At 37.5% G+C, this 16,107-nt stretch overlaps 1 protein-coding gene across 1 annotated transcript; it reads right to left on the minus strand.

Annotated features, from left to right (window-relative positions):
* Nucleotides 1–621: 621 nt before the first annotated feature.
* On the minus strand, nt 622–16,107 carry itpkcb (inositol-trisphosphate 3-kinase Cb). The gene is made up of 7 exons (XM_081372594.1): nt 15,189–16,107; nt 6,649–6,748; nt 6,326–6,539; nt 5,422–5,626; nt 5,056–5,157; nt 3,244–3,315; nt 622–3,122 (listed from the first exon to the last, which is right to left on the minus strand). Exons 1-7 carry the CDS (start codon nt 16,101–16,103, stop codon nt 2,901–2,903), a joined length of 1,830 nt encoding a protein of 609 aa, XP_081228720.1. The 5' UTR covers nt 16,104–16,107; the 3' UTR covers nt 622–2,900.

The following is a 16,107-nucleotide window of genomic DNA, read 5'->3' on the forward strand; positions in this document are numbered from 1 at the left end:
GCAACGATTCTGTCGGTTTTGACAGCTGTATTTGTGAGGTAATCCTCTTGACCAATCTGAACATTCGGTTCCGTTCAGCACAAACTGAGCTGAGGATGCGAGTCATATTCAGATATCATTTACTGACGACTGACGACCATCAGTAATAGGACAATGTGTTTATCAGAACGCTTTAGTCATATGTTGTGCAACTCGAGGAAGAGCTGTTCTGAACAGGAAATTATGACAGGAAAACATCACTCGGCAGGAATAGAACATTTATATTAAAACAGTGAGCAGTATCCGTGTAATCTAAATAACTTCATCTTGACTCAGGAATGTTTTATTCAACGTTCTTTTAAGATTTTTTTTTAATGTTTTGGAAGGTGTTTATCAAATAAATGGCAAGGCTGCATTTATACAGTTAAACATAATGTGATTTAAATACAATTTAAATGCATTGTTTTAATGTTTTTCGAAATGTAATTTTCATCATCATTACTCCAGTCTTCAGTGTCACATGATCCTTCAGAAATCATTCTAATATGATGATTTGCAGCTCAAGAAACATTTATGATTATTATCAATGTCCAAAACAAGTTGTGCTTCTTATTTCTGTGGAAACTATGATAATTTTTCCCAGAAAAATGATTCTTTGATTAATTGAAAGCTCAACAGCATTTTTTTAATTAGTACTCTTTGTAACAATGTTTTGACTGTCATTTTAGATCAATTTAATGCATCCTTGCTGAATACAAGTTATTTCTTTAAAAACAAAAACAAAACACATACTCAGCCCAGTCCATACTATAGAGTATTGATGATTTTTAAGTAATGGAGAATCAGAAAGTGAACAGAAGAAATAAAGTGTATTAAACAATAATGGTTCCAGTTTATTGTATTGGCTTTCAAGACAACAATGATTGAAGGAGATGCGAGTACAAATGCTCCGCATGTCCCTATTGCAATTAAACTGCCGTCTCAAACTATTAAATGGGCTGAGACGACTCAAAAAGGCAGCGCACCATCCAGTTCTCTTTCCAATTTAAAACATGTCATCTAAAACACCCTGTATGGAAGTAGGAAACCGATTTCAACACATTGAACAATACATAATACTTTACATAATCTGTAAACAAGGCAGTGGATCTCCAGAGGAACGTGGTGTGAGATGGGGAAATACTGACAGAAGGAATGCTGACAGACCGTGTGCAGGCCCGATCAGGGTGGAAAATACAATCTCTGAAGCTATAAGATACACACACACACACACACACACACACACACACACACACACACACACACACACACACACACACACACACACACACACACACACACACACACACACACACACACACACACACACACACACACACACACACACACACACACACACACACACACACACACACACACACACACACACACACACACACACACACACAGTGGTAGAACATCCCGTTCTGTAAACTAACACCATCCAGGTGAGGTAATCACTTTAACACCATGTTTGTGATCTTGAAGAGGATATTATCTGATTATGTTTAGCAAACATGAAGTGATGATGGAAAAAGTTTGGTGTCTTTTTTCTTTTTCTTCTTTTTAAGTTGACCACAGCACCTAATTTGAGAACTAGTAATGATGACATTAGTGGCCATAACTGGTATAATCTGATTATGCGCAGCAAAATAAAGTTTCCACCACAGTTTGCAAGATCACCCATCTCAGAATGACAATCTGTCAGATTTGATATGCATGCAAGCAAAGTCTCATGAACACGATGAAGCTGAACTTTCAGTGATGTGGAAAGAGCTGAAGGTCAGAGGTCGTTCTGGTGTGGGTACCAGTAAAAAAAAGCTCCAAAAATAATCTATTTGTATTTAAAGAAAACTAAAATCAGGTTAATGGCTGTTGGGGCAGATAAAGTAGGTTGACTTTTTTAACCTCTTTTTGGCTAATCTAGAAACTAAACAGGTCAGCCTTAAAACCGAATGAACCAAGAGTGAGCAAACAGAGCAAACTATTCCATCAACACCTGTATATAAATATATATTATACTTGTTAGCTTGCTATGCATCTTTGTAACTGTGGCTATTTTTAAGAAACACTGCATACTAATTCTGATCAGTAAAGAAGAAACACAATCTTGGTAGATTAAACTATCCACGATGAGGGCGGTTAGTTGAGTGCAAAAAGGTTTGTGACAAACTCTACAACTTTACCCTTTTTCAATGGTTTCGAACTAATTAAAGTTCTTCTGAACTGTTTAAAAGGTTAAATCGTGGAAATATCATACACCATTAAGATTAGACGACCACAGGGTGGAAAAAAAGATGAGATCTGTATCACCTTTCAGAAATAAACGAGGTACTAGTTAGATTATGGAAATAAAATCAAAGAAAAAAACGAAATTATTCCGAAAAAAGTAAAATAAAAATTAAATAAGCACTATTTACATAACTGAAACCCCAAAGAGAAATTTACAAGGAAAAAAAAAAACATAAACCAAAGCACATTCTAGTGTAATAGTGTTATCATCATACCTGTAGGTAAAAAACGAGAAAAAAGACAAGTGAACTTTAAAGAATAATCATGGTTTGTGCACCCTGATAGTTTCTTCTCATCTGTTGCTCCTCACTGTCTGTTTGGTTTCAGTGTCAGTGTATTTTGACTGTTGTGGAGCTTCTGTGTATCTAGAGGACCACATGACCAAAAAAGGAATGAGGAACGTGAGTTTGTGGAGCACCGAGTCAACAAAATCAGCTTGAGTTTTTCCACTCGTGCTTTGTTGGCTTTCAGTCACTCCCTCAGCACAAGAGCACTCTTCTCAGGACTGATATCCTGCGGTGAGCCTCCAATTATCCATCAGCGTGTTCCAACACGTGATCCTTCGGGCTGAAGCATGTTGGGTGCATCCATCAGGGTGAGGCAGGGGTTGAGTCCTGCAACATGTCACCAAAGATCTGAATGAGGTTGTCCAGACCCCAAAGGTACCCGTCCTCCCGGTTTCCTTCGGCCCAGGGCGTTCGGTGGTCCAGGGTTTGGGGTGGTGGCAGTGGGATGGTCTTACCAAAGTCAATCATCCAGACTCGGGCCAGGCCTGAAGCGTCGTGCACGAACAGCAAAGAACTCCCAACCACCTGGAGAGAAACAGGGTAAAAGTTCGAGCTTATGAGTCATGATTTGTTTTGTTCCAGAGAAGACAATGATTTGGCCCAGGCAGGAAAGGATTTCACAACATGTAAAGAACAGATTCCTCACCTCGTGCGTCCTGAAAAACCGTGACATCTCTAGAGCACTGCGCAGCTCCTCTAGTCTCTGAAGATAACTCCTCTGAAGAAACAGAACACACATAACTCTAATTATACATTACCACATCTCCTGGATTCTCATTGGTTAATGCAAAAATACACAACATAGCAATATTGCAGGAAATATGTTAGATTAGCGGTGCAGTAAGATTGGACCGAGCAGCACAACGCACTTGCAGCCAATCAGCAATAGGGGGCGTGTCCACTGATGATGGGGGAGGAGAGAGAGTGAGCAAGAGGGAGATTTGAAGAAAGACTGTAGACAGAGAGTTGGCTGAGAGACATTACAAAAGAGAAAAGCTCAGAGGAATATCACTGGTTATGGCCAGGCAAGACCTTTAGGACCCGCATTAATATTAGAAAAGCTTTCCAGAAATCACTTACTGCACCTTTAACTTGAATAGTATAAATAAAAAATAATAATTCAAAAATAATTATACATATATGTTACAGTCTGAAACACCTATGGCAGAATTTATTGATTATCCTTTATTTTAAGGTGTCCTTGTTACAGTTTAAGTACTGAGTAATATACATTTACTACATGTACTTACTATTGGGTTAGGATTAATGTTTGGTTTAGAGTTAGTTGCATGTAATTATACATAATTTACTGTTATTACCATAGCAAGTGCACGTGTAACAGACACGGTTGCACTTTATTTTATTGTCCTGTTAAGCATGTTACATACTAACTGTTTAATAATAACTGGGTAATAATAATAACTGGGTAATAACTAGATAATAACTCTGAACCTACCCATAAACCTGCAGTTACTTCATATTACTCAGTACTTTCTTAGGGTAAGAATGCTGTAAGTACAAGTAAATGCACATACTGTAAAATAAAGTGCAACCAAAGACACTGTAAAATAGTGCTACCAATTTATTAATGTCAGACAGCTTCATAACTGCAAACATATAAATTAACAAAACTGGATAAATCTGAATGATTCATTTTAATCCCATTTATTCCCACTCTTGTTAAATAAAAGTGAATAATATTTTGTAATTTCCATCTACTTATTTTTGTTTTATATATATGTTTTGTACGGTTACATAAAAATATGGATGAAAATAACATCCATAACTTATGAAAAATTATTTGAAAAAAAAAAAAAATAATAATAATAATAATAATAATACTATTGAAGAAATAAATAGTAGTTCCTATATTTGTCCAATGGAAAGATATTTTAAATGGAAAATAAATATTTTTTTTATTAATACAGTAACATAGTTGTTACTAAATATTTGGTTACACTTTATTTTAAGGTGTCATTGTTACAGTGTAATTATATATTTAAATACTGAGTAATAATAATTAACAACATGTACTTACTATAGGGTTAGGGTAGGATTAGGATTTGGTTGAGGGTTAGTTGCATGTAATTATGAATAATTTACTGTTATTACTATGGTGAGTACATGTAACATATGTAACAAGGACACAGTAATATATTGCAGTTGACTAAAATAATAATGTAGCAGGGGCTTTTGTCATTTAGAAAAGCCTTTGTCATTGTCAGATCAGCCCTTCACAGAAATTCATCAGAAACCAAAGAGGAAGGAATCGACATTGCAGATTAAATAGGTTCTTTTTTTTCTTCTTTTTTTTTTGCTGTTGTAGTTTGTCTTCTTTTGCATTTTCACAAATATAAAACTAAAATAAATCAGGAAAGCCATTGGCTAAAGCTAATGAAAAAAAAAACCCTCCAGTGCAGAGTTAAAACAGTGCAACCTTTCCACTGAAACAACATACCAATAACTGTGTGTTTCCATCCACAAAGTCCACCAAGGCCTTCGTCACCTGCTCTTTATGTTTGGTTTTTTTAAAGCTGGTGTTGCATGTGCCATCTGCTTTCTAAAATGAAACACAAGGTTAGTGAAAAGCTGAATTTTCAGCATCATTACTCCAGTCTTCAGTGTCACATGATCTTTCAGAAATCATGCTAATATGCTGACTTGCTGCTCAAGAAGCATTTCTTACTATTATCAATGTTGAAAACAGTGCTGCTTAATATTTTTGAGGAAATATTATGCATTTTTTCAGGATTCTGAATGAACAAAAGCTCATCCTGAGTGAACAGATAAAGTAACATCTCTATTTGATCAGCTAAGCTCCCACCTTGATGCCCTCTATGCGGAAGCCGAGCGTGGCGGTTGAGCTCAGCGTCTCCCTCCACTGCATATATCGAGGTTTGAGAACGGCCTGCTGGGCTCTCTCCTCGGGACTGGGCGCTCCCGGGTCCACAGCCACCATTTTCTCATACATGTCCTTCCTGAGACGAGGACGCTCACGGGCCTTTACCAGCTCTTCCTCCAGGTATGTCCTGTGGCAAAAGAAATCAAGCCAATCACAACCCTCGTTCATTAATGACTAGGGGTGTAACGATACCCTAATTTCACGATTCGATACATATCACGATACTGAACTCACGATACGATATTATTGCGATACTCCAAGACATATAATAAAAGGTTAAGAAAAAATGTCCTGTTGATTAAATGCTAAATTTGATATAACATTGTGGGTGTAAATGAATAGGCTTGGACTTGTTGCTGAAACCCAAAGCACAGGACAATGTTGACACCAGAATAACAATATTCATGATTCTGAACCTGAAAATACAGAATTATTTTAGATGAATATGCTTGCTCTGTCACTGGCTAGATATATTTAAAATAATGTATGCCACTTTTTACTGGTAACATAAGACTTATAACATAAGCATTATCAGGACCCACTAATATTCCCCCATTATAATACATTATATTCAACATAATATATTGTAGTTTAATGTACTGTAGAACTGACTCTGAAAACTTACATTTTTTCTCACAGGGTAATTTTTATTTTAGGTGAACTATCCACGATACATATTGTTGCATTTTTGTATTGCGATATATTGTTACACCCCTATTTATGACGTCGAGCCATCTAGTTTGTTTGGTTAGGGCTGGTTTTAAGCTTATTTGTATAATCTCATTAAACTGATCTTTATTCTTTTCCCTAAGTTTCTCCTCCTCACCTGGTTCCCATCTTGCAATCCATGATTGAAGGGGAGTCGAAGTCGGTCAGCAGATCATCCATCAGGTTGTAATCCTGGTCATTCTGCTGCACGACACCATAATAGCCAGGAACAAATGGCCGGAGGTTGTCATTCATCAGCTTCTCGAGACACTGATGTTCACATTCACAATACTTCTTCAACAGTTTCCCATACTCGCCTGCCTGGAAACTTCCTACACACAAAGAGGAAGAAACAGTGTTCATTTCATCAGTCCAACATGATGGGTCAGATGCACTTATCTCCTCCATTCATCCAGCAATGAAATGAGAACGAGTTTTCACCTGCATGGCCCGCGAGCTGAATCCAAGGATATCGCTTCTTAAAGGAAACCACAAATGGAGAGCAATGCACCATGGTCTTCAACTTCCTCCACGATTTAGCCTGAAACCAAAGATCGCATATGCTCAGATCATATAAATCATTTTCTCCTCATCCCACTTCCACATCGGTTTTCTCTAAACAAACATTTTGTGTAAGAGTCCTCTGATTGGTCGGGTGCGCAGGTCTCTATAAAGGCCAATCAGATGAGGCAAAACTCACGATTTTCGCAATTTTGACTGGTCTGCACTTGTTTGCCAATAAATAAATAGTTGTCAATTCATGAGACTTTCTCATCTCTTCATTTTTTTATACGTAAAATACATGATTGTTATTAAGAATAGAATTATTTATTTGGTAATCCGTATCAATAATTGTATTGGCCAATCCTGCTTCCAGTGATCGTGACCGGCCCCAAAAACCCTAATCAGAGCACCCTTCATTTCTGTAAAAACACTGACACCTTTCTTCTCAGGCATGGGAACTAAAGGTCCAGAGGGACGAGTTTATCAGCGACACAAGGTCAACACGGCAGCCGTGACGCACAGGCTCTACAGATTACAGGTTATTGATTATAAAGCTCTGATCGATGAGGAATGTGTGAGTGTGGGAAATGACATAACTCAGCTGTGCTATGATGCCTTTTCAACTTTCACATTCACAATCACTGACAGATTCCTATCATAATTCCTTAGATGGTTTTCTCTTTCTCTTTTCTTTTTCACTTGCTTTGACAGGAATACGGAAAAAAACAATAATCCCTGCCCGGAACGAACAGTTTCCAGAATAACCTGTTTTTAGGACATGACCTACTTAATAGTATGACACCACACTGAAAATATAGCAATTTTTTCTCATTTAAACCTGAAAATAAACAAGGTTTTAGATTATAATAATAATAATAATGTTATTGTATTATATAATACCGGATAATGTAACGACAGCAACAAATTTTTGTAGTTAAAAAATATTTTTAGATGCTTCACTTATGGTCTCACTTTCAAGTCTCTTTCTCTTTATTCCCCAGTACAATTCATACATTCATTCCCTTCTTCCAAACCATCCCCCTCTTTCAACACGTGCTCTGTAGAGTCGACAGCTCGCTCTCCACACTTAGATGTAATTCAGTCTGTCCTCTCTGTTCCTGACCCCCTTTGACGACACTATAGCCAACAGGGGACAGGGGACACCTCATAAAAGACCTCTGTCTTCCCTCCTGTCCTTCTGCCTGGTTACACACACACTCCCTTCAAACCTCGGGAGAGACGGATGACATTTCATTTCACTTTCAAAACAGTTCTACATATATTTAGACAAACATTTTCCACCTGAAATCCATCAAACATCACATCCACCATTGTTAAACGATGACAACATTATGTTTAATGCAATTGTAATTGCAACACACACTGATTCACGTCTGCTGCTCCTATCCTGATCGTTCTAAAATATGAACTGCTGTCACAATGAGATCCACTCATGGGTCAAAGGTCACTACCACCCTGGACAAACAGAGCCGCTGTATCTTCATGTCTGACTTATCTCAAGGACTTAAACACACACACACACACACACACACGGTTTATTATTCTGGGCTCATTTGTCAGGTTACTGCTGCTTTAATGTAACTTTTGATCAACCTAAAGCATCCGTTACTGAATAATATATATTTTCTTTTATTCTGAACCCAAACTTTTGACATGTAGTGTATCTCTCGCAGAAAAGAAAGAAATGCACAAAAATAGAACAGTTTTTCTGTTTGAAAAAGAATGGTTTAGGTCCTCAAATCCTTAATGATATTGATATGAATTCATGACATTTGTAAAAAAAAATAATATATATATATTAAAAAATAAATAAAAATTATATATATCTAAATAAAAATAACACCATGAAACACATCATGTGTTCAAGAACTAAGGAAAATATATGATTACTATTTACTTTCCTTGAAAATAAATAAAAGATTCAAAACATGAATCGAACATGAATACAATGAACATATCAACAAAGAATGGCACTATTATTCCTTTCCTTTAACATGGACACTTACTTGCCATTGTCCCTTTTCCCAAATCAACACAACAGTGTGAGCTGTGTGTGTGCGCACGTGTGAGTGTGTGAGAATGTCTCTTACCTGGCAAGCAAGACAGCAGACAGTCACTAATTTATGGGTAAAAACAAGCATGCACTAACACACATTTAAAACACACACAAGCGTGCAGAGACCCACGACTCCCGCACTGCCCTGCAACCACACACGCATCCGGGAAACAGACTGAGCCGCCCCACACACACACACACACACATCATGTGCATGGAGCACTGATACTCACTCTCTCTCTCTCTCTCTCTCTCTCTATGTTAATTCTAGGTCTCTCGCTCACATGGACTTCTGCTCAACTGCCTTTCTCGCCGTCTCTCTAAACGCATCAGTCCAGTGTCTCACTCGTCAGTTGATGCGTTCTCCTCCTCATATGTCCCCCTGCACACTCTTATCTCACTCTCTGATCCTAATCCATCATCGTTCACTAGCTCTCATGGAGCGTAAACGCACTCCTCCTGCCTCATTCACTCCCTTCTTGCTAAACACAAACAAGCTTATAATGAAATGTGTAAAAGAACACGTAAACAATCTCATGATAGAATGAGAACATTGATATGCGGTTGGGTGTTCTGACTTAAAGGCAACCAGTCATATTAATAGAGAGCTCAAATGTACATTTGTTTTATTTCATGTTTATTTCAAATCGCCGAGAACGATTTATAACTCTTTCCAAGCCCGCATTTAAAAAATAGTTTGCCACCACCAGTATTTTTGATAATTTTCACAATATTTTGTTGTATGAATATCTGAACATGCAATATAAAAAAAAAAACTAAAAAAAAAAAAAAAAACCTCTGCTTTTAAACAAACAAAAAACCCAAAATGTTTTATTCTAGCTTCATGTATTTTTTTTTTTTTTTTTAAATCAACACTTGTGGGTAAGTTTCATTAAAAAAAGCAATATTTTGAGCAAAAAGCTGAGAAAATCGTGTTTTTGTCAAAGGCTACGTCTGGATGGGATTCAGAACGATGATCAAAACACAGATGGAGTCGATCGAGTCCATCAACACACTCAAAGCTTCACAGTCCTGTCGACATTTCATTCAGTAACATTAGGCACTTTTCATTTATATGTGGTTTAATGTTAATGATCATGTTATTTTACATGTGCATCTGATTACATATGCTATCACTTCTTCACTTGTTTCTGCTTCTTTGTCACGTGTGTTTTGATCCGGAGATTCTCTACTCTTTCAGAAGATGTGTAACAGCGCCCCCTACTGTGTAACAGGGAAAACACGGAAAGCCGGAAATGTCCGTCAATGGCGGGGAAAGAGTTAATAGTTATGGTTGTAGTTTCAGTTTACAATAACAACTCAAGGGAACTAGGGCTGGGTATCGATCCAGATTATATTATAGATTCCAATTTGATTCGATTTCGATTCTCGATTCCATTTTCGATTCTCGATTCGACTCAATGAATATAGATTTAATTTAAATCCTATATTTATAAAAAAGAACAGTGAACATAAGTGTACAAGTGGTTAATTAATAAAAAGAAATTGAGAACTCTTAAACTCCTTTTATTTTAGGTACACTTGGGTACATTAAAACAGAACCCAACTCTATATTTCAAATGCATTCAATAATAGACAGGATTTTGATGCAAGATGAAAAATTGATGCTGTAAATTCAGAACAGTCGCATGCCTTGATCAAACAGGATCAGGTTATTTTATGTTTAAGATAAAACACGTCAAATCTCACAGCATTAGCTGTAACATAGAGACTGCAAGCCTATGAACAGTGGAGGAAAACTAATACTGGCTTTTGGGTGATAGATAAATAAATATGGAAAAAATCGTTTCGTGGCCTTTGAGAATCGATTTTGAATCGACCAGATTTAAAAAAAAGATTAATAAAAAAAAATAGTATTTTTTTGCCCAGCCCTAAAGGGAACGGATATAAACGTCCTGCTGCATGCCTGACATCTGTCAATCACATTAAAACAAAGGTTTTAAAGGTTAAATGCTGTTTTAAAAGAAAACTTCATGGATCTTCTCCGTGTTCTCCTGAAATGAAGATGCAATAAAAGACATTAAATAAATCATTTTAATAGTACAGTTGACTGGAGACTGGTGTACTTAAATGACTTATTTTTAGTAAGCAAGTAATAATGATTAAAATCAGATCATAATGGGAGCAAACGCCACTAATGTAATAAATGTGCTGTTCTGGTCTGTTTGTGTTTGAACACGCTGTAAAAACCCCACCCACCCCATCACCACCTCCTCCGTCTCTGCAGAGATCCATTTTCCACTTCTCTCTTTCCCTCTCGATCTTCTGATCTCTCTCTCTGAAGCTCCTAAAGCATTACAATAGAGGTAAACCTGTCCAACAGCTTCACAGAAAGCAAAAGAGCCAGAGAGACAAATGTCTTACATTCTTCCTGTAAACTGTTTTCAAGTTGTATGGAGTGCGTGTCTTTGTCTGAGAAGTGGTTAAGCAAGCTTATGAACGGTTTACGTCATCACAAGCTGAGATGCAAGATACATTCAGCATAACAAGTAATTCTCACAAACACACAGAATCATGATCAGTGAAGTGAGGTGCGACACAGATTAAGAAAGAGATGAAGAAAACAGAAGTGTGAAGCAACACCATATATGGATTCATGGTTACTTAGCGACAAAGGAACCGCCCACAACTGAGTTTTCCATGACAGTGTGAGCGATGGTTAAACGATGGCATCAGAACGTGTGTGTGTGTGTGTGTGCGCACAGGCCTGTGGATGTCAGCAGCTGTGATGCAACACACTCAATTTAGGCTCATTCATTCAAAAACAACACAAAAATTTGAATATGCAGCTTGTATGACGCTAATGTACAGCAAACGCAAAGGAAAAAGTCTTGTAATGATAGCATACTAAATAAACCCTGACAGGGTGATGAGGAACTTTTGGGGCTTATTACAAGGAGACTTATCAATATTTTGTTGCCTTTTATTTGATTGACTTTTTTTTAATTGTGTGAGAAGATATGAAGAGTTCAAAAGTTCATTAAATTGAGCAAAAGTGACAGAAAAAGTATTTTACATTGTTACAAGAATTTTCAGTCACACTTTAGATTAAAGTCCAATTCTCACCATTAACTAACTATTAACTCTGAATTTTGCTCCAATAAAATCCTAATTACTGCTTATTAGTAAGGTAGTTGTTAAGTTTAGGTATTAGGATTAAGGGATATTGAATATTGTCATGCTTTAATATGTGCTTTATAATTATAATTATAATATTTTTTGGGTCACACTTTAGTTTATGGTCCAATTCTCACTATTAATAAACTATTAACAACGACTTTTGCCTTAATACACTCCTAATTAGTGCTTATCAATAGTTAGTAAGGTAGTTGTTAGTTTAGGTATTAGGATTAAGGGATATAGAATATTGTCATGCTTTAATATGTGCTTTATAATTATAAATTTTTTGGGTCACACTTTAGTTTATGGTCCAATTCTCACTATTAACAACGACTTCTGCCTTAATACACTCCTAATTAGTGCTTATCAATAGTTAGTAAGGTAGGCTAGTTGTTAAGTTTAGGTATTAGGATTAAGGGCTGTAGAATATGGTCATGCAAAATAAGGCATTAATATGTGCTTTATAAGTACTAATAAACAGCTAATATGCATGCTAATAAGCAACTAGTTAATAGTGAGTAGAGGAGCCTAAACTAAAGTGTGACTAAAATTTCTATTTAAAACAAATGTTGTTCTTTTGAACTTTGTAACAAAGAATCCAGAAAAACATGCATCATGTTTTCAACATTGATAATAATCAGAAATGTTTCTTGAGCATCAAATCATCATATCAGAACGATTTCTGAAGGATCATGTGACACTGAAGACTGGAGTAATGATGCTGAAAATTCAGCTTTGATCACAATATACAAATATATTACCATAGTTATTTTAAACTGTAATAATATTTCACAATATTACTGTATTTTATTACACAATGTATTTTTGATCAAACAAATGCAGCCTTGGTGAGCATTAAGAGACTTTCAAAAACACTACAAATATCAAGCGTAGTGTAAGATGTATACGCATGAAGAAATCCGGGAAAACAATCAGTGCGGGAAAGATGGAAAGATTGTGAGGAACTTCCTGACTGATTCATCCTGATTCACGGATCAGCCAGACATGAACAAAACTAGCTGTGGTTATTTGGATAATGGGAGATTGAGTGGGAAACTGAAAATTAGCAAAGAAACGCCCACATGTGCAAGTAATGCATAATATCAGTTCTGTTTTTGCTGACGCCGGTCATAGTGTTTTTCAGTCACTGTAAGACCCTTATTTTATTCAAACTGAATCAAAACCGCATTCAAAGTAGTACAGATTTGATTAGAATGTTCCTGGAAAATCAAGCCCATGACCTTGGTGTTGCTCGCGTCATGCTTTAGCATTGAGGTTCAGTAATAGACAAGGTTTTTATTTATGTCCAGCCTCAGTGCACTGAACGCTCGGTCAGTCTGTGGAACGAGAGTTTCGGTTCAGATCAAGGTAAACACACGTCTAATCAGAGATATGAAGTCACTCAAAGCCTCGGATAGTCAACGCCACCCAGTTTCAGATGGATTATCCATCCCGAGCAAAACTGACTGAGCACACATTGTCTCACCAAGATTGAAGCGTCAGACACCAAGACACACGGGATTCGGGGGATTTTTCCCAGATGGAGTCATTACAATGAGTCTCACTCCTCCATTAGTCACATTAAATCAATCAGTGACCTTTGGAAATAATGTCACAATTCTATTTTTTTGTTTGTTTCCAGAAACTAGAAGAGTTTCTATTCTTCATCTTCAGAGTTTCGCTCATACTTTAAAAAAACATCCCCATTTGCATTAGGTTTATCTTACTCACTTTTGTCTCTAACACCTAAACGCCAAATATACTGTGTAGTTACCAACTTTCCACAGAAATAAAATCCTCCCTCCCATGGGTTTCACCAGTCAACTGTTCCAAGAGCCAACATATATATATCAAAAACACGAGTCTGAAACCGAAAACGTTTGCCAGACCAGAAATGATTTGTCAGAGAGAATGAAACTACGATATTTCAGTAACCTTTTCTAAAAGCCAGACGATTTACATATATATAAAATAACAGGCTCATGTCAAAGTACCTCAGAGACACCACTTTCACAGAACAAAAGCTGGAGATGGACAGATAATGAGATTAAAAATAGCTGTAATTTCTAATAAAAAGTTTCACTGTGACTCAGTGCTTAAGCATCCTTACAATCTTCATTCTTACATGCCAACTGAAGCTTTACTGTAGATCACCAACAACTCAAACACAACAAAGTTATCAACATAATGCTGAGAAGCTCCTTACTGGCGTGCATAAACTCCTAATCTATGCGTTTAAAGGAATAGCAGTAGATAAGCAGCACAATACCTCACGTCTGCTGCAGGACTTGACAATAAATTTGGTAATAAAGTTTTTGTGCACAAACACTCATCAAGAGCCCTTCCCTAACCTTTGAGACATATCCTAAATAGGCTACACTCATGTAATTATGCATCCAAAAAGTGTTCAGTTTGCAAGTATATTATCTCAAAGTAGGCTATATCATTTCCGTAAGTGACTTTAGAATACTTATTACGGAAATTATATACTTTGAGATACAAACTGAACACTTTTTGGACACTTAATTACATGATATTTGCAATTAAATAAACATATTGTAGATTAAATTTATATTAAATTCAGTTAGTGGAACTTAAGTTTTTTTTTTTTTACATAGTTAAGTAGGACACATCTTTATATTTTAGTAGTTTTTTGCGACGACTCCAATTTTTGTCCGATTGTCACCAAAATTGTCGCTTTTAATTATCACCGAACAGATTTAATTTAAGCTTTTATTCACATATAAACATTCATCAATGCAGATATCAAATGTGGTAAACAGAAGCTCAAGAATGCTAGCTTGATGTGCGAGAACCAATGAGGTTCATTCTTGTGTTACGCAGCACGTTTGAGCTTCAGCAAGAGCCAATGAGGTTTGTTCTAGCTCGTCAAGCATGTTCGGTTGATCTTCTGTCTATGTTCGCTGATCAATGTTTATATGCGACTAAAAGCCTAAATTTAATCTGTTTCGTAAAGCGATCAAGTCTCTTCAGAAACTGTGGACTAAACCGCTCAATTCATAGTGACTAGTTTAACAATCACTTTATGAGCTTTTTGAGCGTCAAAGTGGTAGTTGCGTAGCTGTCAATGGAGGGACTGAAATCGCTCAGATTTTATAAAAAAAATATCTTGTGTTTTAAAGATGAATGAAAGTCTAACGGGTTTGAAACAAGAGTGTAATGGCAATTTTAATTTTTGGGTGAACTATCCCTTTAATAAAGACTAAAAGCATTTAAATTGGTAAAACTGGACACTTACCCCGGCCAGTTCATCAGGACTGCTGAACATACTGGGGGACAGACTGGTGGGCTCGATGTCACTGCCTGTGAAGTCATCCTCAGACTCCTCAAACGACGAGGCAGAGGATAATCCAGCAGAGGAAGAGCTGGAGAGTTTTCTGTGGAACAGAGAGGGCTTAGGGGAGCCTCCACAGCCGCTGTCCGAGCAGGGCGAGTCCTCGTCGGGGTGCAGGTCCAGTGAAAACCCGCCCATGCTCAGCGTCAAATCAGTGATGCGCGGACTGTCCTCACCAGGACCCAGATCATCATGGGTGACTATTAGTCTGGGAATAATCCTAGGGAACGGGTTTAAGGCGTGTTGCTCCCCTTCTTCACTCCTCCGATCGGAAACGGAGGGTTTCAACGTACTTTTGGTCATTTTGTGTTTAGCTAATGGAGACGAACAGCTGAAGTCTACAAGAAAGTCTGGGGTGTTCAGGCTCTGAGTCACATTTTCCTCCGAAACTCTGCCTGGAGTCACGGCACCTCCTGACATTCTTTCCATGTCCCACAGCGAGACGCAACACTCATGGTTCTCCTCCACCCGTCCTCCTTTCTGTCCGCCTTGGGAATCCGAAACTTGAATCTCGAAGTCCGTCGCGCGACTCAGAAGAAGCAAGTTTTCGGGCGCATGCTGATTACCGGAAGAACTCGCGTTTATAAACAGCTTTTTCGGCTCACGAACGCTTACATCCACAGAAGTCTTCCCCTCTTTATAGTCGTCCCGCCAGCATTTCTGAACAGTCGGCAGCTCTTTGGTTTTCATCGGACTCTCGTCTAACCAGTCACCGGTGTGCGGCGAACAATAAACTCCTCGCACGCGCGCTCGTGTGGAGCTCACGGGCGCTGCGCTGTTGCTTGAGTGTGAAGACCTGCTGAATGTTGATTGGCCCATCCTG

The sequence above is a fragment of the Scardinius erythrophthalmus genome (assembly GCF_964197995.2).
Source record: "Scardinius erythrophthalmus genome assembly, chromosome: 8".
NCBI classification, from domain to species: Eukaryota; Metazoa; Chordata; class Actinopteri; order Cypriniformes; family Leuciscidae; genus Scardinius; species Scardinius erythrophthalmus.